The following is a 15,401-nucleotide window of genomic DNA, read 5'->3' on the forward strand; positions in this document are numbered from 1 at the left end:
GAGTAGCGATAGTCTGCCTTAGACGGGGCCGGAGACCGAATAGATTACAGTGACTCGTCCTGCCACTGGTTGTGGTACCTCATGGTATTTTCAGTATTTCGGATCAGGTGAAAAGTTGGCATATTGGAGAGTTATTAAGCTCGCGAAGCTACCCTAGACAGTGTCAGGGGACTTTTCACAGTCCGAATGTGTTTATCATCGCCTCATGTCTCTCTTTCAACGCACTGCCCACACCGGCAGGGAACTATGCGGATACCTATGACGAGATACTGTAGGTCCCCATTGCTACGTTATACACTGGAAGGCAATGATACCGAACTTAGATGGATCGGCCCCAAAATATAGTTCTAGTCACACCGCATTAAAAGAATTTCTAGCCGACTGTTTGGTTCCGAAACGGAGTAGAGTAATTGACGGGGTAATTGATTCTTCGGCGGTGCAGCATGGAATGGAAACACCAAAACGGTAACACTGTGACACATTTCACAGTTCCTGCCCTGCCTCGGTGTTCAACTATGTTTGACGCTGATTATGGCTACACTATCAGCAAGGTTGACTTGTCGTCGCGGTCAAGCTCGGCGAAGAACAGAAATACACCTTGAGCTGCACTTTGAAAATGTTCGATTGGTATCATTGTTGTCACTCGTCTTTTGACAGTGCATGCGTTAATATGGCAGAAACACAGGCAAAGAAGGATTTTTCACCAACATCGACAATCCTTCCCTTGGAGCCGATTGTATACAATGAGAGCAGCACTGGAGCAGAAGCAGGAGGCAGAACTCTCCAAAGAACCCACCTAACGGGATGGAGACTTCATTTCGTAACATTCTGGTATGCATGGTGTCTCCCAATTCGCTCAACCACACTGATTCCAAAAGCGTCTGCTGCTCCGTATTTCTGCCCAACTTCGAAGTTACAGTAGTCAGCACAGCTTTGGTCGACATTTCAAATAATCTCCGAGCGTTTAGTCGAACGGGGTGGGTCATGGTCGCATATCTTACCACCTATACTGGTAGGCATTTGCAATTCCAAATTCACACTCTTGTCTTCTCTCGAAATTCTTGTTTGATGCTTTTGAAGGATTGATCATTATATGGGCAAAGCTCAGCGACATCATTGGACGAAAAGTGGCACTAACAGCTTCTCTCGTTGCTTTCACGGCGTTTTCTGCAGGATGTGGAGCTGCACAGACGATTACGCAATTGTAAGGCATTCAAGACTATCTATTCTGTGAGCTCTGCTGTGTTAATACCTAATGCTAGAATCGTATTGCGAGCCTTCCAAGGTTTCGGAGGTGCTGGATGCTTCTCCGTAGCTTCCGTTATCGTCTTCGAAATGGTTCCTACACAAAAGTATCCATTCTATGGGAGTATTGTTTCTGCCGTTGTTGCATTGGCAACGTTACTTGGCCCCATAATAGGCGGCTTGATAACTGAGAACTGTTCCTGGCGCTGGGTGTTTCTCATTAAGTAAGACTCCCCTCCCTCAGTCATCTATCGACCATCATGGTAACCTGTGTCAGTGTCCCAATCGGCGTGACAACCATCATCATTCTCTTGATTACGCTCCCAAATAGCTTCCCGTGTCACAGCCGAAAGACTGCGCCAATGGCCTTGCAAAACTCGTCCTTACCGAATCTTCGACGAATGGACTTTCTAGGAGCGTTTTTATTTACCGGCGCCTCCTTCACCTTCGTAACATCTCTCCTTGAAAGCTCGACCAAGTATTCATGGTCATCAGCGCCGACCATTGTGCTGCTAGTCATTTCTGTAGCTCTCGCTATATCGTTCATTTCGTGGGAGAGGTATATTACGCTTGGGTCAAATATGCCGGAACCAATTTTTCCATGGCGCTTCGTGTATAACAGGGCTTGGATGGGCATGCTGCTGTGAGTTCTCAAGGCTCTTTCCACATCACTTTCGCTCTTACATGTGATCTAGAGTGTCATTACTTCTCGGCATTCCTTTCTGTGTCCTCGTTGTCACCATCCCACAGAAACTGCAAACAATCTCCGACATGTCACCTCTCCAATCCGGTCTTCGGCTCCTTCCATACGCGCTCTTCGCTCCTTTTGGCGCAGTGTTCGCAAATGGGTTCATATCACGCCAGAAAAACTGTGTACCCGTGTATTTCGTTATTGCAGGGGCTTGTTTCCAGTTAATCGGACTCTCTTTATTCTGCATCTACGGTACTGGAAAAGAAGTTTCTGGAGCACAATACGGGTGCCAGATTCTCGCCGGTTTAGGACTTGGTATGATGTTTGGGACATTGGTTGTTATGACGCCGTTAAGTGTTGATCTGCAAGATCTAGGTATGTGATTTGATGCACCAGGTTTAGTAGCGTCGCAGATATCTGATTTGAAGCATACGCTAATGTTTGCAAAAAGCAACGGCGACAGGTGCAATCATGCAGTTCCGCCAATTTGGCAGTACTATTGGTCTTTCAGTGGCTACTAGTCTCATGAATGCGAAGCTTAAATCGGAACTTCCTTCGATCTTGAAACCAGTGCAGCTAGAGGCACTATTGCAGTCCACGACGGCGATTCATCAGTTCCCTCGCGAAGTGAAACTTGTCGTGGAGGAGGTTTTCGTTGAAGGCTATCGCTTACAGATGGAAGTTATCATAGCATTTGCTGGGGCATGTGTGCTTGTGGCTCTGATTATTTTTAAGAAGAAACAAATCAAGGCGCCAGGTTGAACAAGAAAGGATTCGAGGACTCTCGGGAGTACGTACACTGAATGGGGTATGCGACGATAACGCTGGCAGGATAGCTGGCACTGTTAATGAAAGCTCACGCGTTAGATACTGTATCTGATTCAGTGTAGGTAGACCAGTCTGGCGCTGGCTGGTATGCTTCAACCCATTTTTAAACTTCCAGTGAAACTCTCTGAACAGCCTGTAGGACTGTGGAGCCAACTCAGACGGCGTTATCCTGCAAAGTTGTACGTTCACATATGAATCAATATGTAACTCTTCTCAGTTTACAAGCTCCCGGGTTCTCTACGAAATGCATTTGCTCAACCTTTCTAAGGCTACCTCAACAATCTCCAATGGCACAGCCACTGTGATCCTTGCCCACCCAAATTCCGTGCTTAAACCATTGTAAAACCTGCCTGGGCTTACCGTAACACCGTCAATTTTCAATTTCTCGAAGAAGATCATCTCTTCTTCAGCATTTCTCACCTTCTTCCCAAGTTTCGCAAAGACAAACAGGCCTTCGTGCGCTGGTAGATATTCGATACCACACTCTTCGAATAGCTCGACAAATCGCGAGTAAGATTCAGTCAAGCGATGTGAATTGATATCAAGGATGGAAGAAAGATCAGGCGTTGACAGCAGGGCTTTCAGGGCGATGGCGCTCAGTGAAGAAGTGTTCGAATAAGTTAGCAGTGAGACAGCAGCCCGCACTTGAGCGTTAGCCTGAGACACCAAACAGCCCTGGGGAAAGTGTGAGCGATGAGTTCGTTTTTATGAGTAAAGTTGGCTTACAATTCTCAGGCCGTTGAGTCCAAACAACTTGCTTGCACTCCAGACTATGTGAACAAGACTAGGGTCTATCATCTCATTGGTATCTTTGGGATCGGGAGCGACCGAGAGAGCAGAAATGAACTTCGGGCTCTGCTCTTGAGTGGATTTCATCGTAGCCAGCGCATACAGCTCGTCTGAAATGAAATGCAAGTTGAGCTTCTGGCAGAAGTTCATACACGCGCGTAGGATGTTTTCTGGATAGCATTGCGAAAATGGATTGTGTGGATTACATAGTATGACTGCCTTTATACGTTGTGGGTTTTCGGTAGCGACATACGTGGCGCGCAAAGTGGCGAGCATATCTGTAGCGTGATGTTCGTAACTTATAGGAGTTGCTGTAATAATGTTGACTTTTGGACGCAAAGTGATGTAAGGTTCGAAGCCGACTAATCTCTCATTTCAATATTTTTGCGTTGAATAGCCGAAGATGGTTACCACTTACACCAATATGGACCTGGGATAATGACACTGTCTCCTTCATCACAGATACTGTGGACCAATGCTTCAATGCAGCTTCCTGCGCCGGCCGTGAGGACTATCTGGTCTACCGAAACAGTACTGGCCGGTCGGAAGAAGTTGTTGAAAAAAGAAGCCAATGCTGTGCGCGTGTCAACATCTCCGCCAAAGGTCGGAAGTTGAGAAAGAACCTGGAGAGATGTCAGCTGTCAAATTATATGCTGCTCATAAACGGAAACTTGGCTACGAACATCACTGGTCAGATGATTCTGAATAGCAGCGGTGCAAATGCTCCGAACCTGATCTCGAACTAGCAGATTTTCCGCAGAAGAAAGATCAATGACGTCCGCTGACGACGGCTTTGATTGTGTAACGGCCGCAAGTTTGGGGAGAACGCCCTGTAGACTTTTAGTCATATGTGTCGAAAGCCCGGTAGCCATTTGAGCCATATGATAAGATTACTCCAGCCGTTTCTCGGGGGAAATTCCGATGGAGTGCGAAGATGAGATCACGGTACTCTTTGGTAGATAGATCGAGACGCCTTGCATCTACAAGTGCGCAGTGGCCCATTCGTGACAGATAGGAAGCAACCTTTATCAAAACTCGGAGTCCGTCTCGGGGACTTACTCGGACCCCATATGGTTTCTTGGGTCCTGCTGTGTGACAGGGTGTCGAACTACCCCCCGAGACCCGAGTATGAAGAATGTCACACAGACAGCTCTTCAGTTGTCTTTGGGCACGACAGGAGGGTATACAACGATGCAACGATCGAACAAGAATGTGCCCCCAGTTCGCAGCCTGCGGGCCGATTTCACTGACCGTAGCCGATATCAATTAATTTCCTTGTGGAGCCACACCGTTTCGTCGACGGTGGGTTGACCGGCATACATTTGATGGTTCAGGATCCGGGCAACGTTACACGACACCAAAATTTCGTAACATAGTCCACAAAAGGTGTAAGCCGCGCCCTTCGTTTTCCAAGTATCTCTCATCCTCGTCCTACATTTTGACTCCTACTACGTTCCCACTATGGACCAGGCCGAAAAAGAATATCTAAAAATATGGCTTTCCCATACGGTCATGGGTGTTGCGGCTACCATAGCTATTGTCCTTCGGTTCATAGCAAGGAGGCGAACCAAAGCAGTCCTGAAGTGGGATGATTGGATCGCGCTTTCTGCTCTTCTTTTCATGTGGGGCGATTTCGCCTGTACTATTCTGGGTAAATCATTCATCCTTAACATATGGTCCACGGATTCAATACTAACGATATGGCCATGTAGAGAACGTACCTCGGGTAAAAAGGGTACCAACCCACGAACTCTCCATTACAGATCAGGATTATGCATTGCGGGTAAGTTCTTCGGGAGAGAAATTCACGACGAGAGACTGAACGGTTCGCTGATGACTCCAGACGGCTTATGCCTCAATCCTCTTGACGGATGCTTGCGAAGTCGTCGCACGCATGTCTGTCATATTCCTCTATTACAGACTCTTCAGCATCAAACGGTGGCTTGGATGGAGCCTGAAAACCGTCGGCGCGCTCTCCATTCTTTGGCTTCTCTGCCTCATTTTCACCGTGTCCTTTCAATGCAAGCCCATCGCCGCCCTTCTCGACGCTACTGTCGCAGGAGAATGCCTTGACAATCAAACTGGATTCTTGTCTAGCGAGATTTTCAATGCATGCCTGGACTTAGCACTCGTATGCTTACCGATTCGGATTATTTGGAAGTTACGGCTACCATTGCGTGAGAGGTTTGGTATCGCAACGATTTTCTTGACCGGAGGATTGTGAGTTTCTACATTTCGCTCATGAAATTCTTTCTAATGGGAAAAGGGTTATTTTAACGGGCGTCATACGCATGGTCTACGGCTACCATCCAGGAAAGGACGACACCATCACCTCAATGGCCGGTCTTTCGTTGTGGACGGGCCTCCATCTTGGATTTGCCGTTATCTGCACTTCCTTGCCGGTCTTCCGGGTCTACCTCCCAAAAGAAGACGGAAGTATCAATAGTAAGCTTCGGCTGCTCTACCGTTCCGCGTCTGGATGGGTGGGCCGAACTACAAGAACAAATTCGAAGGCAACAGCCCCATCGTTACCGAGTTTCGTCGACCCAAACCGCAAAATTCCTGATACGGAAACGTGTCAGGTAGACGAGATATCATTGACCACCAATATGAGCTCGATCTCGGAGGTTGAGAGACTGGGGGCTAGTGAGTATCATCGTCGTTGATTTGGGGTTTCAAAAGAAAGTTCGTGTAACTGGCCACGCATTATCGACGGAAGTATTTCCAATGCTGTCTTTTTGAACACGTCGGCTACCTCAATATTATACACTCCGTTCCCCAATCATTGCTTCGTCTATGGAAATTGTTGGAAGTTAGGAGCCGAAGGCTTGGCATTTGTTTCAGATTCCTTTGAAAATAGGCACAAGGTCTCCAAATGCTAGCTTTGATTTCATGCTTCTCAATGCTGTCAAATTGAAGCTTACTGGAGTCTCCGTAACTGGTCTTCACGATATCTGACTTGTTGACCTCTGCGCTTTATACTGTGAATCCTCGTCTGACATCGTGGTAGCGAGGAAGTATTGCGCTAAGGCACTGCGACCCACTCACATCGCCTGGAGATATGTGATGAGACCTGCATAGGGGCTTTGAGAGCGAACGTTGATTACTAATGGAGGACTCTTGGTTGGACTCGTTCAGTAACCCTCTTTCCTCCGTCGCTAGAATGTTATCTGTCTCTATTGTCCCGATGCTGCAAGAACAGTGGAACGCTTGACCGCAATGCCATCCCCATATTTCAAAGTAGGTGGCTCATGCTTCATTTTTGTGGTCAGTGTTGTGTACCTAGGTATTCTTGTCTTCGGGCTCTGCATAGCGACTGCCATGGGGCGAGCGCCGTAGACAGAAGATTTTCTGGCTTTCCTGTAGTTTGCCGGGTTACCTCAGAGTAGTGTCGTGGCTACTTTATATGGGCAAGGCGTTATTAAGACGGTGGCGTTCATTGGTGGGAATCTTGGAGACGTTCATTCTCAGAAAAGACAAAGTCACATGATCTCAGACTTCGAGTAGTTAGGTTTCACGATGAGGATCAAATCTCATTGCGGAAAGTTGGAGCCTGACGAGATGGAAACCGATGTGAGACGATGTCAGGGGCGCCTCAGGGTTTGGGGTTGAAAGTAGGTGGAGAGATATTTATGGAGTGCACGTGATGTTGTTGCGGGCCGGATGACGACGCTTCTAAGCCTCCTCTGGCTGGCCTCTTTGTCTCCACTCTACCGCCCTCAACACCTCACAACAACCCTCCTCTGCATCCAACAACACTCTATCCCAAGACTATCTCTTGCGTATTGGCCGACTCTTGACACTATGCGCTTCCCTTCCTCCGGGCTCGGTGCTGCCCTGGCGCTGGCCGCCACTGCGAGCGCCATCATCATCCCACCAAACCTCGGTATCGAGAGCATCGGCGACGACAACAGTATCGAGACTCTCGGTGTCGATGCCTACAAGCAGGCCGTCACTGTCGAGTGCCCCGGCTGCCCTGTGGCATCAGGCGAGAAGACGCTGAAGTGGACTCAGGATGTCGGGACCTCTTATGTAGGTATTCCTAGATCGCAAGGCTGTGTTCTACGCTGACTGACGACTCCGTGCAGCTCATCGACTTCGAAATCGGTCAGGACATGGCCACACTTGATATCAGCGGTGCTCAACTGTACCCTCCATCCTTCAGCCATTTCTCGGAGCCCTTCACCGTCACACAGGTTGATGCCGGGTCCGATAAACCTCTCCGCCTCCGTGTTACCGGCTACTCCTTCCACTACAACACCGCCGAGACTATCAGCGAAGCTGGTACCGAACTCCTTCCTATGACTTTTCGAATCACATCCGTCGAGACACACTCTGTTTCCCCACCTGCTCTTACCATTTTCCTCTTGAAGGACAACGCCGGACGTTTGATGATCGCGTCTATCCAACCTGCCCCTGCTGCTATCGAAGGAAGCCCGAAAGAGCAGACCAAGGAGTGCAGCAAGGAATGGCCCCTCGTCTGCAAGTGGAAGTCTATCGTCGCCGACAAGTTCGAAGCCATCAAGACAAAGCTTTCGAAAGGCTGCCACAAGAGCAAGCGGCCAGGCGCACATGGCAAGCACGCCCATCGCCCTGGCCGTCCCCATCATCGCCCGCATCACTCTGAAAACCAGGATGGTCACCGTCCCCACCGCCATCATCATCACCATTCCAAGGCCCTGGCCCGCGCCCGCTGGTTGCTCTTCACGATTGTCTTCCCCATCATTGTTGGAATCTTCGCCGGTGCGCTCACCTACATCATCGGCATGGTTATCGGTTCCGCCATTGCCCTTATATGGGCCAAGATCCGTGGCGTAAGGGCAGGGAATTATGAGAGTGTCGCCCAAAACGACGAAGAAGCCGTCGATCCCAAGGGCAGCGACAAAGAGGTCTACTCGGATCTCCCCGACTATGAGGGCGAGGCACCACCGGTGTACGAGGAGGCTTCTGAGAAGGAGGTTGTTACTGACGAAAACTAAATTGGACTTTTCCTCAAGTTGGGGAGTCCTAGTTCTGGTGCTATGAATCCGATTGAGGCCGGGTAGAGAGTAATTGATTGCGCTAGGCGTTTCTTTGCGTTCTTTCAACTGTCTAAATATCTGTCTTCTTCCGACGTGACTTGCTAAGGCTCTGGCACGACTTGCTCATTCTCTTGCGTTTCATAGGTAGATCAATTGTATAGCAATGGACCCTTTCACGAGTTAAGAGTGTGTAGTGAATATCAATGATGAAGTGAAATAGGTATGCGGGTACCGTAATTTTGCGTATATAACCAATCAGCCTAGACAAGGTTGCTAAACCTTTTCAAATGGTCCTGGAGGTAGTTTTTGATAATGTATTGAAACTGCCTAGAAAGGGGGCAAGGGAATGTAGCCTCGTGTTCTAGTGCTTTAGTCGACAGGACTCATACAGGGTCCCCCACTTCCCAAGACACGGAGGCTCCCCACAAAGGCGATCGTTACTGAGTCAAACGATGCGCACATTTTACAATATTCGAGGACTTGTTCAGTCAAACCAACTCAGGCTTGCGTCTCGGACTATATACATCCTATCTCCCAACCCCCCATAGCACCCACATCCAAGGTACTCTCCACCCCAGTCCAACCATCCCGAATCCACGTGATCACAGCCTCGCCCCCTTCTTCTTCCGCGCCGCAACCTCCTTATCCCTCAAAAACCGCCTTAGAATTTTTCCACTCGGGGATTTTGGAATCACATCAATAAACTCCACTCCCCCCGTGATCCACTTATAACGCGCTTTATGCTTCTCCACATGCTTCACAATCTGCCGCGCGAGCATGCGGTCGCTCTCCTCGAGCGACACATTCGGCGACTTGACCACAAACGCTTTCGGGATCTCGCCAGCTTTGTCGTCTGGGACGGGGATGACAGCGCAGTCGTTGACGGCGGGGTGGGTGAGGAGGTGGGCCTCCAGCTCCGCGGGGGCGACTTGGTGGCCCTTGACCTTGATGAGCTCCTTGATGCGGTCGACGATGAAGACGTGCTCATGGCCCTTTGGGGACTTGCGGATCACGGCTTCGTCGCCCGTGTGCATGAAGCCGTCGACGAAGGTTTCCTTGTTGGCCTTGTCGTTGTTGAGGTAGCCGAGCACGACGCTTGGGGACTTGACGCAGAGTTCGCCGGGCTGGTCGTAGCCTTCGACTTCGACGCCTTCGGTGGTGACGATTTTGCATTCGATCCCTGGGAGGAGAGAGCCCGAGGAGCCGTACCAGACGTCATGGGGGCTGGTGGAGCAGACCACGGTGCAGGTTTCGGTGAGGCCTGTCGGTATGTTAGGACTGAGAGAGGGATTTGGGGTGTCGGGGTGAGTTTCGGGGGAGGGGGGAACATACCGTAGGCCTGTCGGATGGCCCATTTCGGGAATATCCGCTGCAAATCTTCTGCTGTTTCTTTACCAAGTGGTGCAGCACCGGTGAAGATGGCTCTGACATGGCTTAGGTCGTACTTGTCCAGAACGGCTTTGTTCTTCGTCATAGCGATGATAATCGGAGGTACCTAGGATGAAGTTCAGAAATGCGCGTAGGGGCGGAAATATTCAATGTTCTTACTAGATATAGCATCGACACCTTGAAGCGTTCGACCGCATCCAGAAATTGCTTCATTTCAAACTTGGGTAGTACACATATCCCGTCACCCACGTAGATACCCGCGTGACAAATCACGACCAGGCCGTATATATGGCTGAATGGGAGGAGACCCAGGGTGGTCTCGATATAGTCGACTTGACTTCCAGGTTCTCTTAGCTTATCCCGGTCGGGCTTGTCGTATGTAGCCATCTGCAAAGTGTTTGCGATTACATTGCGGTGGGAAATCATAACGCCTTTCTGTGGTTTCGATTAGCAGGAGATTGACGAAGATATGCAGCACTAAGGTTATACCGGCAAGCCCGATGTCCCACTCGAATAGCATAGAAACGCGGCTTTCCGTGCGCCATCCCCATCCTCCCAATTCAATGCCTCTAACCGTGGGAGTCCTGCCCCCTCCTTGATGAAGTCGTCGACGGTCTTGAAGCCTGCTGGAGTGCCTTGTCCACCAGTCGCCTCCTTCGGTACTTCTAGAATGTAGATTCTATCCTTGGATATACCGGCACCGCTAGCCGCTTGTAGAGCTGTCTTGAGCAATGGGAGACATGTAAAAAGACATTTCGCACTCGAGTTCTTCAATTGGAACTCGAGTTCGGCAGCGGAATAGGCGGCATTGGCGGGTGTTTGTATCCCACCGAGACGATGGGTCGCCCACGCCAGGGGAAGGGTATCCAGCTGTCATGAATCAGCTGTGCTATTCTCATCTGTAATACACCGTGTCCAAGCAACCCACAGTATTCACACTAAAAACGCCAATCACTTTGTCCCATTCCGTTCCAACATTCGGACTCCATCCCAATTCCTTTGCCAACCCTCGCGAGAGGAAGTCAACCCGTTCTTTCACCTCCAGCGTCGAGTATTCCTTGCCTGAGATCCCGCACGTAAAAGGTGGCTTCGAGTAGCCGAGTGGGTAGCGACCATAGTTCTCGTCGAACATGAAGTCGGCGACGGTGCACGAATCGGGCGGGTCGAAGGGGAGCTGTGGCACCCATGAGGGCGGGTGGAAGGGCATTGTGAGGGGGGAGTGGAGGGGGATGGAAGGTGAGGGCGACGAAGCTGGAGAGTAGTAAGTAGCCTCCTCGAGAGAGGAGTTGGGAAGAGCTTATGTACCACTCAATGCAATTGCCGCGTGAGGTTCCCGTAGAGGTCAGGCTCGGGCTTGTCCTCAAAGAGCGCGCATCCCGACGACTCGCATGGCGCTGCTGTGTGCATCATGAATGTGGGGAAAGCCCTGGGCTTTTTGAGCTAGTCGTGATAAAGGACCGAGGTACGATTCCTCGCTCAGGGCCGTCACATCTGTGCCAGACATGTATCAGCATGTTATGTCAACGGTGAATGTATTCTGGATGCTGAGATGCAAGCAACACTGCTCTCGCCAGCCCGAACATGGTGTTGTTGTTGTCATACAGCTGAGATGGAAGGGCTAAGGCTGTCGTCACCGTAGCCTGAACAAGACTAGCGCTAATTCTGACATTCTCCCCAGATTTCTGCTCGGCCTCCGTTCGGGCTTGCTGACAGAAAAGTCCAACTGATCAGAGACGTTTTTTGATTTCTTCCGATGCAGACCAAACTCTTTGCCCTGATACCGTGCGTGCTGGTTAAGCATCAAAGGTGCGCATCATAGCCAGAAGCCTGGAAACCTCATCACTAGGACTAAGCCTCGAAGAAGGCTGAACAGGCAACACCACAAACTGCTGATAAGCATGCGTCGTCTTCTACACTAATCGTCCCTTCTCGGGCGCCTGTCGGTTTCTTCGTACTCTTCACAGCCGTCTATTCAGTTCATCCCCAGGAAGCTCTATATCGTTACAGACAAGACCTGGACCGTTGAAGAGCCCTGCCACCTGACAGGATCTCGCTACCAGCCTTACTAGTTTCAAATACCTCATCGATCAATACCATTGGAGTCGACATTTCGATCTAGTCGGAGGAGCGGCCTTCCGAACGAGTGACTAAGATCGGGCTGCAGCGTGGAGAAACGAAATATCCTCTGTTTGAGCTTCACGGCGGGTCTAATCACTCAGGCTTAATATATTTAGAGCCTAATACCACAGGGCTTTCTAGTGGTCGAACGTGCGTATTCGATCAAACTCCGCCAACAATCCCTGACCCTCCGACCCCGGAAGGATGGCAGAAGGAGTACGCCAACGCTTCGTGCCCGACGTTGGAGAAATGGCTAATGTTGCTAGAAGCATTCTACCGAGAATCGACTTTGACCAGGGGACCCGACAAGACTCTTTCAAGGTCTCAGTCACGTGCTTCAGACGCCAGGCGATCAACGGTGAATTCGATGATGGGCTGACTTACACTCGTATCTCCTTCGAGTCGTGGGTCCTCTATCCCGACTTTCCAAAACTAAAGAGCAGTCAGATTCGGGCTGTCAAAAGAGCAAATTCATCCGGGAGGTGCTTAGACGCGATCTGATGTATCGGAACTGAAAATACTACGACTTGTGTCCACGAGAAGCGCCGGCTCACGAAGTGTTCATACGGCTTTTGCTGGACTTAGTCCCTATCATTGACGGCAGCTCTGCACTAAGTACAGAGTCCGGCTACAGCCCCTATTCTGATGAGCTGTCTATTTATTGCCCACATCATGTACCTCAGCTACATTTCAAAGGGCCAGCAGGTCACGACATCCGTGTCTCAGATCCAACGGGGAAAGAGTTGGGGACATCGCAAATTCGTGGTCGACTATTGTCCCCATGCTCCAGACCTTGACTACGTAGGAAATTCTGGTAGGAAGGATCATCTTGATCGTTTTGTTTCGCTCAACCAGCTGACGTAGGCTACTAGATTTTTCGACTCCAACTCCAACTCCTCCCACAGACATCATTACAAACAAGGGTTTCGAGAAGGCAAGAAAGCGGTTGAAAGAATGTAATGACTCCAGCTTGCACGAATCCTACAAATTGCAAAAAGATTTTGAATTAACTCGCTTGGTAGACATATCAGTTGGCGATGACGGTCTACAGATAGCGGAACGCACCGAAAGTCGGGTCAGGACACATTACGCGACCTTGTCGTATTGCTGGGGCCTGCCCGAATCTGATAATGTCAATCAGCCAACCTATGTAACCACACGACGGAATCTGGCTCGCGGGCAACTACATTGCTCTGCTAACGAAACTACCGGAAACAATTAAGGATGCCATCAAACTTGCGAGAGCGGTAGGCTTCGATTATATTTGGATTGACAGCTTATACATAATCCAAGATTCGAAAACCGATTGGGGCAAAGAGGCCGCGGAAATGTCGCGAATCTATGCCGGCGCCGACCTGACGATAGTTGCTGGGGAAGCAATCGAGGCTTCCGAAAGCTTTATTACAGCACACGATCTCCCTTCAACGAACGTTAGCATTCTAATCAGCTTGAACGACTTCAATTTAACAGCTCCCAAAGCAATACAAGCTGCTCTGCGGTATTTCTGGAAGGGGCGTGGATGGACTCTACAGGAAGAGACCCTCTCTAACAGGGTTCTGTACTGCATCGAATGACGCAGATGGTAAAGTATTTTCTGGAGACTGCCGCCGAATACCATTGCTAGCATTCGACTGTCGTCATCCTCACCTCCGAGTACCAAGGGGCACAAGACCTGGAAAGCACAGCCAGGCACTGCCGTCCAGAGTCTAGCCATAGAAGTACATCCAAACCGTAGGCGCCTAGCTTGGTTGTGGCGCTACGTGGTCGAAGACTACTCCGTTAGAACACTTACGAACGCTTCGGACATCTTACCCGCCCTTGCAGGAATGGCGATGAAAATGGCTGATTCGTACAAAGGCTAAAATACCTCGCCGGCTTATGGGCACAGAGTTTGCTACTGTATCTTTGCTGGACTACTCCTCGCAATCAGGGTCTAGAAGCCCGAGCAGGACCGGTTGTGTGGGACAGTGACCCTCTTCGCTCTACTTCCTGTCATGCACCGACATCGTCTTGGGCGTCGTTGCCGGTGGCGTCTGGTGTGATATGGGACCATTCCCTCGAGAACTATGGTTATGAAGACCTCGAGTTCACTCGGGTTAACACTTCCTACGTTCAACGAGATGGTGAGAGCGCTTGCAGGGGGTTGGACCAGCGTCCTACATTGAACAGGACTGCAAACTGCTTCCTGCTAGAAAGGTAAGCCCCATCTTTAGCTCGGAGGGCTTTCAGATACTCCTCCTCGTGAGGAGTGAGGATCGAAACGAGTTTGATAGGTGGGTTGTACACCATGGAATCGTTCTGGAGCGGGATGGTTCGTTGGGGAGATGGGCATTTCGTCGCGTTGGGTCAATCTCTAGAGTTGACGAGGTCACCGAAATGTTGGCTGAGACGTGGGTCGAGAGGATCAAGATATTTTGAGGACGCAACATCTACTTGCTGTTTCCTAAGGCATGTATAGGCCAATGGCAACACTACCCCGGTAATAGCCAAAGGAACACTGATCAATGAGAGAAGCCATGGTAGTGGCTCGTATTTAAGGAAAGAAAGTACTTCATGTTTATCCGGACACGCTTCCCACTGGATGAGTCAACAGACGCACTGCACTCATTAGAGCGTCGAAAGCTTGAATATAACACGTGAGAACATGACAAAAACTTCCCCTAGGGCCGGTGATAGAGCGGTATGTATTCCAAATGACGCTTCGAACAGGATCTTCACGTTGCAGCACCTCTTTCTCTCCGAGTGACCCTTCATCCCCACAAATTCGTCCTTCTGGATGTCTCTCGTCTGTATCACCCTTAGCACGAAAACACATTCAGCCCCGGAACCGTGTACGTTTCCCCTGTCAACGAATTAGCCTCATTCCCAAGTTCTCGATCCCTTCTCCCATCTCAACAATCACCTCATTTCAAACTCACCCTGTTACATATCGTAAGTAATTTCCGCATCCATCCCCTCCCTCATACGCCCCCGGAAACGCCACCAATTCCCCCGGCACCGTACTGTTACTTCCAGACACCTACAGTTGATGACACGACAGGTAGAACCGCGCGCCCGGATACGCGTAACGCGGAGTGTAGCGCGATGATTTCGTGGCGGCCGAGATGGTACCCGGCCTTCAAAGCAGGAAGGGATGGTGTACGCCGTGCCTAAGTTCCCGGCGATGATGAGGGGCGAGGTCGCCCCATGTGTCGGGTGCGCCGTGGCGGCCGGCTTGGGCCATTTTGGACTAGACGGCTCTGCGATTACTGTCTCATCAATCAAGGATTTCCGGCTTGTAAAGGGGAGTATATGAGGCGTCGAGGTGGCGGGGGGAGAGA

At 50.2% G+C, this 15,401-nt stretch overlaps 6 protein-coding genes across 6 annotated transcripts; 4 read left to right on the top strand and 2 right to left on the bottom strand.

Moving 5' to 3' along the window:
• Nucleotides 1-837: 837 nt before the first annotated feature.
• BDZ99DRAFT_392632 (MFS general substrate transporter) lies at nt 838-2,698 on the top strand (the record flags this gene model as incomplete). The annotated part of the gene is made up of 6 exons (XM_033715801.1): nt 838-1,012; nt 1,081-1,204; nt 1,263-1,469; nt 1,523-1,888; nt 1,941-2,311; nt 2,388-2,698. 6 exons carry the CDS (start codon nt 838-840, stop codon nt 2,696-2,698), a joined length of 1,554 nt encoding a protein of 517 aa, XP_033574286.1.
• Nucleotides 2,699-3,001: 303 nt separating this feature from the next.
• On the bottom strand, nt 3,002-4,425 carry BDZ99DRAFT_536719 (PLP-dependent transferase; the record flags this gene model as incomplete). The annotated part of the gene is made up of 4 exons (XM_033726589.1): nt 3,002-3,259; nt 3,491-3,915; nt 3,972-4,176; nt 4,237-4,425. The coding sequence occupies 4 exons, from the start codon at nt 4,423-4,425 to the stop codon at nt 3,002-3,004; spliced, it is 1,077 nt and encodes a 358-aa protein (XP_033574287.1).
• Nucleotides 4,426-5,014: 589 nt separating this feature from the next.
• Nucleotides 5,015-5,777, top strand: BDZ99DRAFT_536721 (uncharacterized protein; the record flags this gene model as incomplete). Its single annotated transcript, XM_033726590.1, has 2 exons — nt 5,015-5,270; nt 5,437-5,777. 2 exons carry the CDS (start codon nt 5,015-5,017, stop codon nt 5,775-5,777), a joined length of 597 nt encoding a protein of 198 aa, XP_033574288.1.
• Nucleotides 5,778-7,267: 1,490 nt separating this feature from the next.
• Nucleotides 7,268-8,739, top strand: BDZ99DRAFT_465235 (uncharacterized protein). The gene is made up of 2 exons (XM_033720499.1): nt 7,268-7,585; nt 7,642-8,739. The coding sequence occupies exons 1-2, from the start codon at nt 7,358-7,360 to the stop codon at nt 8,530-8,532; spliced, it is 1,119 nt and encodes a 372-aa protein (XP_033574289.1). The 5' UTR covers nt 7,268-7,357; the 3' UTR covers nt 8,533-8,739.
• Nucleotides 8,740-8,866: 127 nt separating this feature from the next.
• On the bottom strand, nt 8,867-11,537 carry BDZ99DRAFT_465236 (phenylacetyl-CoA ligase-like protein). Its single transcript, XM_033720500.1, has 6 exons — nt 11,269-11,537; nt 10,892-11,214; nt 10,453-10,833; nt 10,123-10,398; nt 9,907-10,069; nt 8,867-9,835 (listed from the first exon to the last, which is right to left on the bottom strand). The coding sequence occupies exons 2-6, from the start codon at nt 11,168-11,170 to the stop codon at nt 9,177-9,179; spliced, it is 1,758 nt and encodes a 585-aa protein (XP_033574290.1). The 5' UTR covers nt 11,171-11,214; nt 11,269-11,537; the 3' UTR covers nt 8,867-9,176.
• A 1,216-nt stretch (nt 11,538-12,753) lies between these two features.
• BDZ99DRAFT_522942 (HET-domain-containing protein) lies at nt 12,754-13,655 on the top strand (the record flags this gene model as incomplete). The annotated part of the gene is made up of 3 exons (XM_033725750.1): nt 12,754-12,895; nt 12,954-13,231; nt 13,305-13,655. The coding sequence occupies 3 exons, from the start codon at nt 12,754-12,756 to the stop codon at nt 13,653-13,655; spliced, it is 771 nt and encodes a 256-aa protein (XP_033574291.1).
• Nucleotides 13,656-15,401: the final 1,746 nt, after the last annotated feature.

Source organism: Mytilinidion resinicola (genome assembly GCF_010093595.1).
Source record: "Mytilinidion resinicola strain CBS 304.34 unplaced genomic scaffold BDZ99scaffold_14, whole genome shotgun sequence".
NCBI classification, from domain to species: domain Eukaryota; kingdom Fungi; phylum Ascomycota; class Dothideomycetes; order Mytilinidiales; family Mytilinidiaceae; genus Mytilinidion; species Mytilinidion resinicola.

Coding starts and splice junctions, on each gene's coding strand:
- BDZ99DRAFT_465235 (XM_033720499.1), top strand. CDS start 7,358: ATGCGCTTCCCTTCCTCCGGGCTCGGTGCTGCCCTGGCGCTGGCCGCC. Junction 7,586..7,641: donor AGGATGTCGGGACCTCTTAT/GTAGGTATTCCT, acceptor GACTCCGTGCAG/CTCATCGACTTCGAAATCGG.
- BDZ99DRAFT_465236 (XM_033720500.1), bottom strand. CDS start 11,170: ATGCCCTTCCACCCGCCCTCATGGGTGCCACAGCTCCCCTTCGACCCG. Junction 10,070..10,122: donor AGGTGTCGATGCTATATCTA/GTAAGAACATTG, acceptor ACTTCATCCTAG/GTACCTCCGATTATCATCGC. Junction 9,836..9,906: donor GGCCATCCGACAGGCCTACG/GTATGTTCCCCC, acceptor ACATACCGACAG/GCCTCACCGAAACCTGCACC.